The following is a 14,313-nucleotide window of genomic DNA, read 5'->3' as shown; positions in this document are numbered from 1 at the left end:
TTTGACTAGGCTAGCAATTTGAAGAGGGCCATTGAGAAGGCTTTAAACTAAAGGTCAGGGGAAAGCCGACAGTCGACCACCAGTCGATGACCCGGGCGACAAAATGCCCCGAAGAAGGAACTACGGACAACTACTCAGACATAGGGGGAGAAGAGCACAAAGCAAACGAGGGAGACAATGTAGGAGCACAGACAGATACCATGAAAGACACAATAGGGGCTGCAAAGCTTAGAAAGCCCAAGAAGGGATCACAAAGGGAACTTAAATGTATGTACAGGAATGCTAGGAGCTTGAGAAACAAAATGGGAGAGTTAGAGACAAACTAGAAATCATTGGCATAACAGAAACAAGGTGGAATGATGAAAATGAATAGGATACAGTACTGCAGGGATACAATCTATACAGAAGGGACAGAACAGGGCAGAAAGGAGGAGGTATTGCCCTATATGTTCAAGAAGGAATAAAATCTGTTAGAGAGATGAAGACGGAGGGGAAAGAGAAGCTGGATTCCCTCTGGATTAAGATTCCTAGACACAACGGTAATGACACAAAAATTGGCCTTTACTATCGACCCCCAGGACAGACGGAGGAGACAGACTCGGAAATGATAGAGGAAATCAAACAAGGATGTAAGACAGGCAATGCAATGATCATGGGAGATTTCAACTTTCCGGGGATAGACTGGAACCTGGGAACCTCAAACTGCGGCAAAGAAACAAAGTTCCTAGAAAAGGTAGGGGACTGCTTCCTAGAACAATTGGTGGGAGAGCCGGCGAGAGGGAATGCCACCTTGGACTAGGTCCTATATGACATTACGGGTCAGACTAAAGATGTAGAAGTCACGGTCCCGCTAGGGACGAGCGATCACAACATGATCAACTTTAAACTTGACATCGGGAAGGGGAAACGTATCAAAACCTTAACCACGACCCTCAACTTTAAAAAAGGAAGATATGATAGCATGAGAGTCATGGTAAAAAAAATGGCTCAAGAAAAGGATATACACAATTAAAACGGTAGATCAGGTATGGTCCCTACTGAAAAATACTATAATGGAAGCACAAAATCTCTACATTCCGCAGATATCCAAAGGACGGAAAAATAAAAGCAAAGGAGAACCAGCATGGCTTACTAATGAGATGAAGGATGCCGTAAGAGATAAAAAGAACTCCTTTAAAAAATGGAAATGCGAAAGAACAACCGAAGCTTGGAACAGCCACAAAGATGATCAGAAGAAATGTCACAAGGCGGTGAGGGATGCCAAAAAGATCTATGAGGAGAAAATAGCGTATGAGACCAAAAACTTCAAGCTCTTTTTTAGATACATTAAAGGGAAAAAACCTGCAAAAGAGGCAGTGGGTCCGCTGGACAACCAGGGAAGAAAAGGGTACATCAAAGAAGACAAACAAATTGCAGACAGATTGAACTCCTTCTTTGCGTCTGTCTTTACGAAGGAAGACATTACATCAATACCTGAAGCAGTGAAAGTGTTCAAGGGAGAAATAGAGGACAGCCTCACCACAGTAGAAGTGGATTTGGACCAGATATACTACCAGATCGACAAACTTAAAAGTGACAAATCTCCTGGACCGGATGGAATTCACCTGAGAGTATTAAAGGAACTGAAGGTAGAAATCGAAGAACTACTGCAAAACCTTGCTAACCTGTCAATTAGAACTGGACAGATACCGGACGACTGGAAGATAACAAATTTCACCCCAATTTTAAAAAAAGGATCAAGAGGAAATCCGGGCAACTACAGACCAGTGAGTCTTACGTCTGTCCCTGGAAAGATGGTCGAAACACTGATCAAAGACAGCATAGTCCGGCACTTGGATACACACGACCTGATGAGAGCTAGTCAGCACAGCTTCAGGAAAGGGAAGTCATGCTTGATGAATTTACTACAATTCTTTGAAACAGTAAACAAACAAATCGATAACGGGGAACCAGTGGACATAATATACTTGGACTTCCAGAAAGCGTTCGACAAAGTTCCACATGAAAGACTTCTCAGGAAATTGCAAAACGGTATTACGCGCGTTAAACTCCTACCGCAGCTTGATAAAAGGACCCCTAACTCTCTTCAAACTTTTCTGGACTCCTACAAGACCTGAATTTAATCTCTACATCAGGGGTTCTCAACCCAGTCCTCAGGACACATAAAGGCCAGTCAGGTTTTCAAGGCACCCACAATGAATATGCATGAGATAGCTTTGCATACAGTGGAGGCAGCATATGAAAATTTATCTTGTGCATACTTATTGTGAGTATCTTGAAAACCAAACTGGTATGGTGAGTCCTGAGGACTAAATTGAGAATACCTGCTCTGCATGCATTGCTTTGCATCAAAGTTACTGCTGAATGGCAGTCTATAAGCTGTTAATATGGAATAATATACACCCCACTATAAGCTGTGGCATATCTCACTAATCACCTTTGTTTAAGAAATGATAACTTGTATATATGGTTAAATTATAAATATTCTATGTTCTTGTTATAATCATCTACACTTGCTCTAAATCATCTTTAAAAAAATATTTCTTATATGTGTTCTCTATTTAAACATTTTAGCATAAACACAGTGGTCACTGAACACATAAACTGATATTTGAATGGTTGGTTCTAAACATCCCTTTGATCGCAACACACCCAATTTTAAATGCTTCAGTTATGCGCATGGTACTTTTATCCATGGCGCTGTTTAATCTTTATCTAGTTATTGTATTTTTATGATCTCATATACTCACTGAACTTGCTATGGATGGCATTACTGTATTACTCTGTCACAGACTCAAGATATTATACTGCTTTTTAATAAAGCTTCACCTTCACTCACCAAGTTATACATTTAGTATTATAGTAAAATATGCATATATTCCTCTTTAAATGTAAAAGGGTTAAATAACCCAATCAAAAGGGAAAAAAAGCTTCTTACTTTATCATAAACACCTTGATGCAGTTATAGCAAAGTTACTTTCTTATGAGAGGAATAGGAGGATGCACATACAGAAAACCTGATCCCCAATGAAGGAAGAAGGTATCTGACACTAGTCTGTCATGAGACCTGAGGCTGGAGCCTTATTAAGGGACTTTATGATTGTAAGGACTGGCAAAAAAGATCCACTGAGGGAGTTTCCCCACTCTCGGATATCTCCCAGCAACAGCCATGCTGAGTGACCATTCTTGTGGCTGCATTACCCTGCTCCATTTGTCAGCCAAGTTGTTGGACTTTCCTGTCAGGTAAGTGGCTCTGAGATCTTTGCCAGTATGGACAGCCCAGTTCAACATCCTGAAGGCTTCCTGATATATAGGGTAGGAACCTGTACTCCTCTTAATGCTGGTGTAATACATTGCAATCTGATTGTTTGAATGAGCACACTTTGGTTCAATAACCGATCTCTGAAAGCCTCTATAACATAAGAACATAAGAACTGCCATCTCCGGATCAGACCTTCGGTCCATCAAGTCTGGTGATCCACACACGCGGAGGCCCAGCCAGGTGTACACCTGGTGTAATTTTAGTCACCCATATCCCTCTATGCCTCTCGTAAGGAGATGTGCATCTAGTTTACTTTTAAATCCTAGAACGGTGGATTCCGCAATAACCTCCTCTGGGAGAGCATTCCAGGTGTCCACCACTCATTGCCTGGAGCTCCAGAAGGTTGATGCAAGAATTCGTCTCTTGAGCTGACCAAGCACCTTGAGTATGAAGCCTATCTAAATTTGCTCCCCAACACAGACTGGACGCATCCGTAGTCAGCACCTTCTGGGGCTGAAAGATTTGGAATGAAAGTCCCATGGTCAAATTGGTCTGAATCATCCACCAGAGGGAAGAAATAAATTAGCTCCAGGGTCACTCTGACGACATCTACTAGTGAAGTGATGAAATCTGCCAGGGATTCAGTCTCATTTGGGTAGTTTGCAAAGTTAAAGTCTCCAAGTATGATGATTTGGTTGTATGTGATGACCAGTTAGCTAAGGACATTGGAGAGTGCGGTGCTCTGTACATCAAGGCGAAGGTTAGCTCTCTGTTGTGACCCACTGAGAAGGTAAGGCACTCTAGTGCATCTGGTGTAATGGTGTCATAACCAAGTCTGTCTTCTAGCCAATTACAACTGAAATGTGGCAATAAACAAGGTTGTTCACTTTCTCCAATACTGTTCAACCTGGCTCTAGAACGACTAGCCTTAGCATTTAGAGATGAAATCAATAGAAAAGGAGTTACTATACATGGAAAACTCTACAAACTATCCATATATGTGGATGACATTTTATTAAATCTTGATATACATTCAATTCCTGCTCTTTAAAATGCATTAACTTCTTCTCTCAAATATCCAGACATAAAATACAGTAAACTGTAATAAATTAACCATCATGCTTTTAACTTCATATGTTCAAAAACATCACCTTATACAATTCCTCTTTATTTGAGAACCTAATAAAATTAATCTAGATGAAACCCTTAAAATAGAGAACATTATTAAGAGCCCCTTTTACAAATCCGCAGTAGAGATGGCAAAAACACCGAAACCTATTCAATTCCTACTGTCCAAGCCATTAGACTTGTCTCTGTGATCTAACTCTTTAATATCAATAATTCATATTTGAAATGGCAAGAGCAGCAGGAAACAGGAATATGAACTCCTCTACAACATTTTCACAATTGTGAACCCTGCTCATTTGAAGTGCTGAGCTCAAAATTCAATTTACATTCCTTGCAATATACATCTTTGCCTCAACTCTAAAAATGTGTCACTGAGTTTGACATTAAGAACCTATCTCACCCCTCCATCTGTCTCCCCAGACGATGACTGAATACTTCAATGACAAGGTTAACAAGATTATTCTTGAATTTGCTGCAAAAATCACATCCTTCTTCCCTTTCCACCATCCAACCCTCCTGACCTTCAAGCTCACACCATTCCTTCTTTCTTCACCCAAACAACTCATGAAGTATCTGCACATACTCCCCTTGCCTGGTCCTACCCTCTCGACCCTCCTTCAATTACCACCTACTTTTTTCCTTCTCTGAATTCATAGAGGAATAAACTACACAGGTTCTGTCCTCAGCCATACCTACTAAATGCCCCTCAGACCCTATTCCCATCCCTCTACTTGACTTCATCTCATATACTATTATCCCTCCCATCTACAAGATCCTCAACCTATCCATTTCCACTGCAACTGTCCCCAATGTCTTCAAACATGCAGTGTTTAAGTAGTTTCTCAAAAATCCTTTGCTGGACTCCACTTGCCCGTCCAACAATCACCCTGTCTCCCTTCTTCCGTACCTATCCAAGTTAATCCAAGGTCTCTGCCGCTGCCTTGACTTCCTTTCATCTCAAAATGGTACAGTAGATACTATGGAGGGGCAGACTGGATAAACCATTTCTTTTTAATCTTCCATCAATTTTCTGTTTCTATACTTTTTATTACCACTGCAAATTGTTCAGAATATGAAAACAGACAATATCATGTAACAGAAGAACCTCAGGTTGTCAAATTGGATGGTTTATCCTTAAGATCTAAAGAATAGTCAACAAATCAGAAAGTGCTCAGTGATTAAGAAGCTGATGCTCTCCAATAAAGTCAATATTTAGTTTTGGTATGCAACAGTCTATACCAGTGGTAGGCAAACTCATTAGTCAAAAAAGCCAAAATCAACAGTACAACGATTAAGCTTGCGCTACGATGGCTACGTCAACCCGACTGACACCCCGCTCGCCCGCACGTAGTTGCAATCGATTCGTGGTAGAACCTAGAGAATGACACGGGGAAAAAAATTGTCTGCGTCCCTGCCCCATCCCCCTGAGCTCGGTCCCCGTCCCCGCAAACCATCTGATCCCATCCATACAAGCCTCAAATAGTTTTATATTGAACTTATTATATTAAAGTATAAAAAGAAACAATATTCTGTACAATTGTCAATTTATAAATCAGCGCCTTCTCCCCACTCTCTCTTCCCCATTTCCCTTCAGCGTCCTCAGCCCACTCTCTTTCCATTGCCCTTCAGCGCACGCACATAAAAACAAGCAAGTAATTTTATATAATTTCCATTCTATTCATTCATAGAAATTAAAGTCTAAATAATGCCAGTCACATAACAAAACATGATTTTACAAAAATAATTCCCTGCAGTCAAGCCTGCAAAGATTACTAGATGTCTTTCAGCAGCTCCCCTCCCTCCCTCCCTCCCCCTTACCTTCGTGGCCAAGTCAAAATGATCTACCAACAATAAAATTTTTAAAAAACACAAAAGCACACTGTACACAGAGAAAATGTTAATTATCATTTATATTTCGCGGGTTTTCAAAGAGGTCAAGGCAGATGACTTGATGCAATGTCACCTCAGTAACAACTATACAAAAATAGACAAATATACCCCCTCCCTTTTTACTAAACCGTGATAACGGTTTTTAGCTTTTATGGACTCAAAACAGCCCCAACTGAAAAATTAGTGATGGCCACTGCCCTAGAGGGATCATAGGGGACCAAGGCCAGCGTTCCTGCCCCCCCCCCCCCTCCAGTTTCTCAAGGTACTTGGAACCTGGACATTCCTCAGCCAGCCAGCCAGCGTAAATCTTGCATGAATCCACATTAAAATAGCTAGACGAGTCTATCTGGAATGAATTTAAGCAAAATCGAGGTGTTTTGAGGCAAATAGAGGCTCTTAAAATCAAATCAGGAATTCCAAGATGGCCACTGAAGTAGCATTTTAGTGCCAAAAAATAGCTTGGAGGAGCTAAATAAAAGCACAGAAAATTCAACAAAAGGGTTTTTGGAGGTGGGGAACCTAAATACCAGCCCCAGAAGCCTCTACAACTTTTATTTGTAGACTACCCTGATGTTTCCCATAGGCTACAATAGCCTGTACTCACTGTTGTGCTAGTGCTGTGGTCTGCTTCAGCTCAAACTGCAATTGAACAATGGAAAAGAAAGCTGCCTCAGACAATCATGAAATTCCACTCCAAATGCTTGTTTCTTTGAGCTGCCAGTCAGACCCCAGACCCTGTTTCTTTGAGCTGAGACCCCAGACCCCTATAGCTCCTCACATGTCTTGGTAGGAAGGGGGAGGGGAACACAGCTGGCACCCACTAAAGCCCTCAGGACCGACATGGGGGCCACACAGCCTGTACTCAAGCTCCATTAAAAACCAGGAGCAAGCCGTGTTCCAAGGGGCATGGTCCCCAAGCCACCAAAGTGTTAGAGCAGGCTGGCCAGACAGATCCCTGTAAAAGGGTTGCCTTCCCGGCAGAATCTGTGTCTTTTCCCAGGCAGAGCTGCCTCAGTCAAACTGGGAGCCGCAAGCTTCATAGTTCAGATGAAGACCCAAAAATGAAAAATCTTTTGTTTCGTTTTAAATTTTTTATTCATTTTCATATATCAACAAGTGTAACATAGAAATTTAAAAAGATCACATAAAACATACACTTGAATTTTTTTAATTTTTTTTTTTTAATTAGGTAAAAATGAAAAATCTAAAATCAGACCAAATCAGAAAGACACCTTTCAAACCGCTCACAAAAGGAAAAATTGAGGAGCTAGGGCATAGTTCAGAGATGATGTCTTCTACAAACTCATGAGTAAAAGAGAATAATCCACTGGTTCAAGATTTATATGCCTTTTGCACTAGAAACATATTTTTTACAAATACTCCTTAACCCAGGAGACAAAATTAATTGACACGTTTAACTTTAGCATTCCCCCTCTCTAATGCACTGTACAAGACAAACTACATTAATGCTGATAGGATTGCTTGTTTAGACCTTATATGGCAGCTAGGGAAGATCATCCGGATTCCGAGACAGCTGTTTTCTCCAAGTTATAGTGGAAAACTCTTGATTAAATCTGAAGCCTTATGATCCAAATCAGTACTACTGTACAAGATGCAGGCAGTGTTTATTACAATAAAAAATTTGTTGCGCAAAAGTAGACCAGGGGATAGATTCCGTACAAATGTAAGAAAGTTCTTCTTCACTCAGAGAGTGGTAGAAAACTGAAACGCTCTTCCGGAGTCTGTTGTAGGGGAAAACACCCTCAAGGGATTCAAGACAAAGTTAGACAAGTTCTTGCTGAACCAGAACGTACGCAGGTAGGGCTAGTCTCAGTTAGGGTGCTGGTCTTTGACCAAGGGCCGCCGTGTGAGTGGACTGCTGAGCACGATGGACCACTGGTCTGACCCAACAGCGGCAATTCTTATGTTCACCTTTATACAGGTAAAGGGACCCAACACGATCCATGTTTCGATCAACACGTATTCATCAGGGATTCTATAGGATGGAAAAAGTTAATGTGTCACTAAAATGTATAATATCAGTGTAACTGTGAGTTGTGGTGCAGGAGCGAGATGTGTATAAGAACCAGTTGAAAGTATCAAATGTGATTAGTGACATCATATATGTGATGGTGAGCAACACCATGTGGATTATGGGCTGTTGAACAACAGACAAGAGGCTTATGTACGTGAGAATGAGAACGGAAAGGACATAAATTACATACCATGAGATGGTGGTAAAAGATATATTTGCACCGATTTTTTGCTGAAGAATTTAAAAGAGAAAAAGAATAGGTAATCAAAAAATTAAATAAATAAAATAAAGGATAATTATAATGAATAATAGAAAATAAGTATCTCAATATTAGAAGTTAAAGTAGATAATCAAGTGACGATAAAAAGTGTTGAGCCATTTGACTAGAACTGCAAACATCTCATGATCCACATGGTGTTGCTCACCATCACATATATGACGTCACTAATCACCATTTGGTCCTGTGAACGCATATTATTTTTCATTTCTAGCACTTTTACGTACACATGATGTGCACCTATCATAAATTCATATGGGGATTCTTTTGAACAATTCACTTCTCACAGATCGGTTACTACCATATGATCACATTTGATACTTTTCAACTGGTTCATCTCGCACCTGCACCACAACTTAATGGTTACACTGATATTATACACTTTAGTGACACATTAACTTTTTCCATCCTTTAGGACCCCCGATGAAGACATGTTGATCGAAACACAGACCTTGCCGGGTCCATTTACCTGTGTAAAGGTGGTCTACTTATGCGCAACAAATTGTTTATTCTGATAAACACTGCCTGCATCTTGTACAGTTGTCTGCAGCTTTCTTCTTTTTTGTCCTCACTGCTGACTTGTTGGATTTTGTTTCTTTGTCCTAAATCAATACTAAACAGAACTAATGCAGTCAGAAATTAACATCTGCCCTGGTCTTCAGCATCTCATGCAGTTGCCTACAATATGTCATTTTTCCAATGACTACTGAAAAGGGGGCCTTTTAGGACACATGTTTTGTATAACTGCAACTGTAGGGTCTTCTCAGCTGAAATAAAAACAAAACTGAACTACTGTATGTATGATATCAAACAAAATTCTTACCGGATTAATGTCCAGAAAGGATTCATGCTTTTCTTGGTTGGGATGCATTCCTTCAATATCATTGATATATTTGTCATCTGCTTGGTAAAAATGAGGGGCTGATACAAAAAGGGGAGCACCTGAATTTAAGAGAGAAAGAACAGTTACCATAATTTTGATGAAAATGAGATAAGACTGTTCTCAAGTTGAAACTACCATTCAAAAATATATCAAAATTATCCTCTATGAGTACATATTAGAACAGACTCTCATGAGTTTGAACATCAAAACCAATAAATCAATACAGATTTAAAGATAAAGCGATAAATATTCATCAGGATTTAATTGGAATAGGAACAGCTCCTACCTGGATAAGTTTCACTCACGAGATTCATAAACAGAGTTTTCACACAGACGTCTTCAGATCTATCTGAGTACGGCTGGGGCTGACAGGAGAAGGAGCCTGGGCCGAGTTGGCAATATTCAATTCACTAACTGGATAACTGCCTGGATAAAGTTAGATCAGCAAAAAATGGATGACCTAACTTTATCTGGGTATCATTGGTATCCAGGAAAGTAGTGTTGGGTGATGGATATTCAGCACTAGCCAGTATCTAGATATCGGTGCTGAATATTCAGGGCTAGAACCTATGGCATTTTAAATAAATGCCTGCTTGACATGGGCTGAATACTGGGAGAAAGACAGAAAGAGAGATTAGGAGATATATAAGCTGTAGCTTGGTCACTCACAGGCATGTTTGTCTACTTTTTTGAGTTTAACAAAATGAAATCTGTAAACCAGATTCTTCACTGCTCAGATACGCTCATCACAAATGCAAAAGGTGGCGGAGAACATATTGCCATAAAACTTTCTGGATCTCATCTTACATTACCCTACAGAAACAGTGACTAAGTGATAAAGATCCTGCTACTACCATAACATGGTTTTCAATATCTATAGAACTTCACTCTAGATCACAGAAAAAATATACAACATAAGATATATTGAATAAAGAATTATTCTTAAAAATTAGTGCATAAACATCGTGACAGGAATAGGTGTTCAACTGATCACACATAATTGGAAGAACCATGACAGGATTAATTATACTTTTTGGTGGGTAAATGTGTGTACCACATAGGTAATGAAAGAATGATGGCGGAACATTTGGGAACTAGTAAGTCCTTTAATGATGTATGGAGTCCATTGACTACTTTTGTTGCATTACAGTAAGGGTCATGTTTCTTCCCTTTTCATTAGATTTCTTTACACATCCAGGGAGGGTGGGTGGGTAGGGGAAGTTAAATTATTTAATTATAATATTGAAATCACATCATATGTTTTATTGTACTAATAATTAAGATGAGGATGGGAGTAAATGACTGTTTAATGTAATAATTGTATAGTTATTAGTGCGTTTTATGCAGTATTTATAATTTACCAATTGTATTGCACTATCAAAGTTTGAAAATCAATAAAGATTTAAACAAAAAATTAGTGCATAAAGTGCTCAGACCTACGACCAATGTGCTCAATGGGTTCAAGCAAAGGTAGCAATGGGACCATCATAGCACTTTACTAGTCCCACGCCACCAAGAAAATAATAAAACACCAAAAAAATAATAATTTTTTTTTTTTTTTAACTTATCTTAATGAGATGGAAAGTAAAGTCTTAGTACATCCAGTGGTCTCAGGTCCTAGATCTTGCTACTTTTAGACGAACCCCTTGCAATAATAAATAATGTGAAACATTCAAAACCTCTTCCCACTAGCGTCAACTCCTCGATCCGGGTTTCAATATGCTTTGTCAGGAAGGGAAAACTGTTAGTGGCTACATGGTTAGGGAAGAACTGCAAGACAGATGCCTACAATATCTATAGTAACTAGCAAAGAAAACACTACTTTCTATACATGAGGTGGGCTGTGCTAGCAGGCTGGGCCATGATTGCATCTCAAGCATTGAGTCTAAGATCCAAACATGGTCCCTTCCTGGCCTCCTTACTTAGATGAAGCAGTTCTATAATATAATAATAATAACTTTATTCTTCTATACCGCCACAATCTTGCGACTTCTAGGCGGTTTACAATCAAGAGAGCTGGACATTCAGCGAAGCACAATATGCAGATTTACATATACAGATAGCATAGACTTTAAGAAAATAAGAATATAGAAATACAATTTGCTTAACAAGAGTATAAGATGTACATTTTGGTAGGTAATGTCCGAAAGGACCTGTTTGGAATAGGCCGTATGTTTAGAAAATAACAACGAAAAATAACGATGATATAAAGATAATAGATTATATGAATCACAGTTCTGTGTGATTCAGGTGGACTAAGGAGGGGGGGGTGGGAAGAGGTAAGGGGAGGGAAAGGTAGGGGTAGGGGAGACCGTTCTTGGGGAGAGTGGGTCAATTGTTTAGGTGTTTCAGGAACAGGTATGTTTTTAGGCGCTTCCTAAATTCCCCGTAGGTAGTGGGTGAAAGCAGTTGATCTAGGTCTTTACCCCTTAGGGCTGCTTGGTGAGAGAGAAGGTGTTCGTGGTATTTTTTTAGCTTGCAACCTCTAACTGGAGGAGAAATGAATTTTGAGTGCGAGTTTCTCTTGCGTTTGTTGTTGGAAAATGAGAAAAGGTCTGTTATGTACTTGGGGGCAAGTCCATAAAGTACTTTGAAGCAGATGCAGGCAAATTTAAACCTTACTCGTGCTTCCGTTGGCAGCCAGTGCAACTGCCGATAGTAAGGTATCACGTGGTCGAATTTCTTCAGCCCGAAGATAAGCTTGACCGCAGCGTTTTGCATTATTTGAAGTCGTCTCATATTCTTTTGGGAGATTGCTAGATAGGCGATGTTGCAGTAGTCGAGTTGACTCAGTACGAGTGATTGCACTAGGATTCTGAAAGTAGATGTGTCGAAGTATGATTTAATGGATCTGAGTTTCCAGAGTGTAAGAAAACCCTTTCTGAATAGGGAGTCCACTTGTTCCTTCATAGTTAGGCATTGGTCACCTAACCCTACCAGAGACACAATGATGCTACAATGTCTGGCCAACCAAGGATTTTTCTTTTTTTAAAACAAACAAACAAAAAAGTATGTGGCAACTTTTCTAAGTTAAAAAAAATAGGGGCCACTATTTAAAGTGATTTAATAGGGCAGAAGAGGTTCCTGCCTGATTAAATTATGCAGGCCAGCCCTAGAACAGACATTCAGCAGCACTTAACTGGACAGCTTTACTGGATATCTGCTCTGACTACCATGACACTATCCAGTTACTACCTGGGTGGTATGGGGATGAAGCCAGAAGTTATCCAGATATCACAGATATCCAATATTGGTTCCATAGCTAACTGGGCATATAGACCGCATATGATACTGCCCTAACTATCAAAATAACTGTGAGAAAATAAATTCAAAAACAAAAAAAGGATTCACATATAAACGCATATAACCCACAAAGAATCCTCTCTGAAAGTCCCACTCTTAATTCATTCTAACATTGTTTTTAAGCAGTTTGTTACCAACACTTGGGGTGATATTTTCCGTTCACTTACCTACCAGGAGCAACGTTTGATTTTTGCTTGACATACTGTTATACCTAATGGTTTAAATAGAGAGATTGAGTGGCTGGTGCTTCATTAAGATTGACACTTTCTGTTTCTGATTCCTTTCTCAGCTGTTTTTGATGTTATTATGCTGGTTCCTATTTAATGCTCCGCCTTCTCTCTGTCGTCATGACGTTTGCGTGGCGACTGCAAGCTTTGCTCCTGGTATAGATTGCTTCTACCTCTTGCCCGGTATGATTGCCTTCATTTATGTTCATTTTGTTTTTCTTGTTAGTTGATATGTCTTTAGTTTAGTTATGTTGGTGTTTTTGCTTTTTATTTTGTTCTAGCATAGTTCGTCCTCTTGATAAAGAAACATGGCCTGTGTTGAGGAGGAGAGGAGGAGTGAGAAGACGTGTTGTATTGTTAGTTTCTGCTTTTATGTTTTTGAACACTGGTGGATCACCTATTGAATTTGCACCTGCACTTTATCGATTTTGAGGATTTTTGGACTAACATGCACATGAACTCTCTGCACTTTATACAATCCTTTGTGCGTGTTTTTTGCTCTGCTGGATGGCTTAGGATCTTCACCTGTCGTTTAGGCTTGGTTACAGATGTCATTCAAGCTGAAGTGTGAATCTATTCGAGCTAAGTGACTTATGAACTAAATAACTATTTAATGAATAGAGTGAACTCCTTTGCCTGTTTATCTTATACAATTTTTGTATACATTGTTGAGTACATTGTTTGTTGACTTTGTGTGTATGTGTGTGTTTTTTAATGAATCTATGATGTTAGTAATAAAACTCTAAATATATTTATACATGCTATTATGTATTGATATTGTTTGATTTTATTACATCAACATAATGTTAGAATGAATTAAGAGTGGGACTTTCAGAGAGACTGCCCTAAGTATGCCATTAGCTAACCTGGATATGGCACTGAATATTGGTCATATTTGGATAACTTCTGGGTGCTGCGAAACACCTGGATACTCAGTGCCGGTACCAGGATAGAGGCCAGCACTGAAAATTCCGGTCTAATTTAGCTGGTGGTGGTCAGCGATTAAAGGAATGCTGACCACCAGTAGCTGAATATTAGCCCCATAGTTAACAAAAGTTTTGGAGGGTACCAGTGACTGATAGAGGTTTACAGAGATACATGGAATCACCCCTAAAAACAAATTTTAGCAATCTGATCTCAAAATATGTACTTCCTAGGTATCAGACTATCAATCTTAAATTTTCTTATCACAAAAAGCAAAATACTGTACTTACCTGTAGCAAGTGTTCTCAGAGGACAGAAGGGATATATTCTTATATAAGGGTGATGTCATCCATGGAACACGGTATGGACACTGCCAAGTGCACT

The 14,313-nt window shown here is 39.6% G+C and overlaps 1 protein-coding gene across 1 annotated transcript in view; it reads right to left on the bottom strand.

Moving 5' to 3' along the window:
• The window catches only part of SCARB2 (scavenger receptor class B member 2), a 118,069-nt gene that overhangs the window by 18,894 nt on the left and 84,862 nt on the right, over window positions 1–14,313 (bottom strand). The window contains exon 8 of the mRNA XM_033914397.1: window positions 9,416–9,534. Coding sequence (XP_033770288.1) covers window positions 9,416–9,534 — 119 coding nt within the window. The remainder of the gene's footprint in view (window positions 1–9,415; window positions 9,535–14,313) is intronic.

This window comes from Geotrypetes seraphini, chromosome 1, assembly GCF_902459505.1.
Source record: "Geotrypetes seraphini chromosome 1, aGeoSer1.1, whole genome shotgun sequence".
NCBI lineage: Eukaryota > Metazoa > Chordata > Amphibia > Gymnophiona > Dermophiidae > Geotrypetes > Geotrypetes seraphini.
The sequence above is the reverse complement of the archived record's forward strand: the minus strand, read 5'-3'. Positions and strand labels throughout refer to the sequence as shown.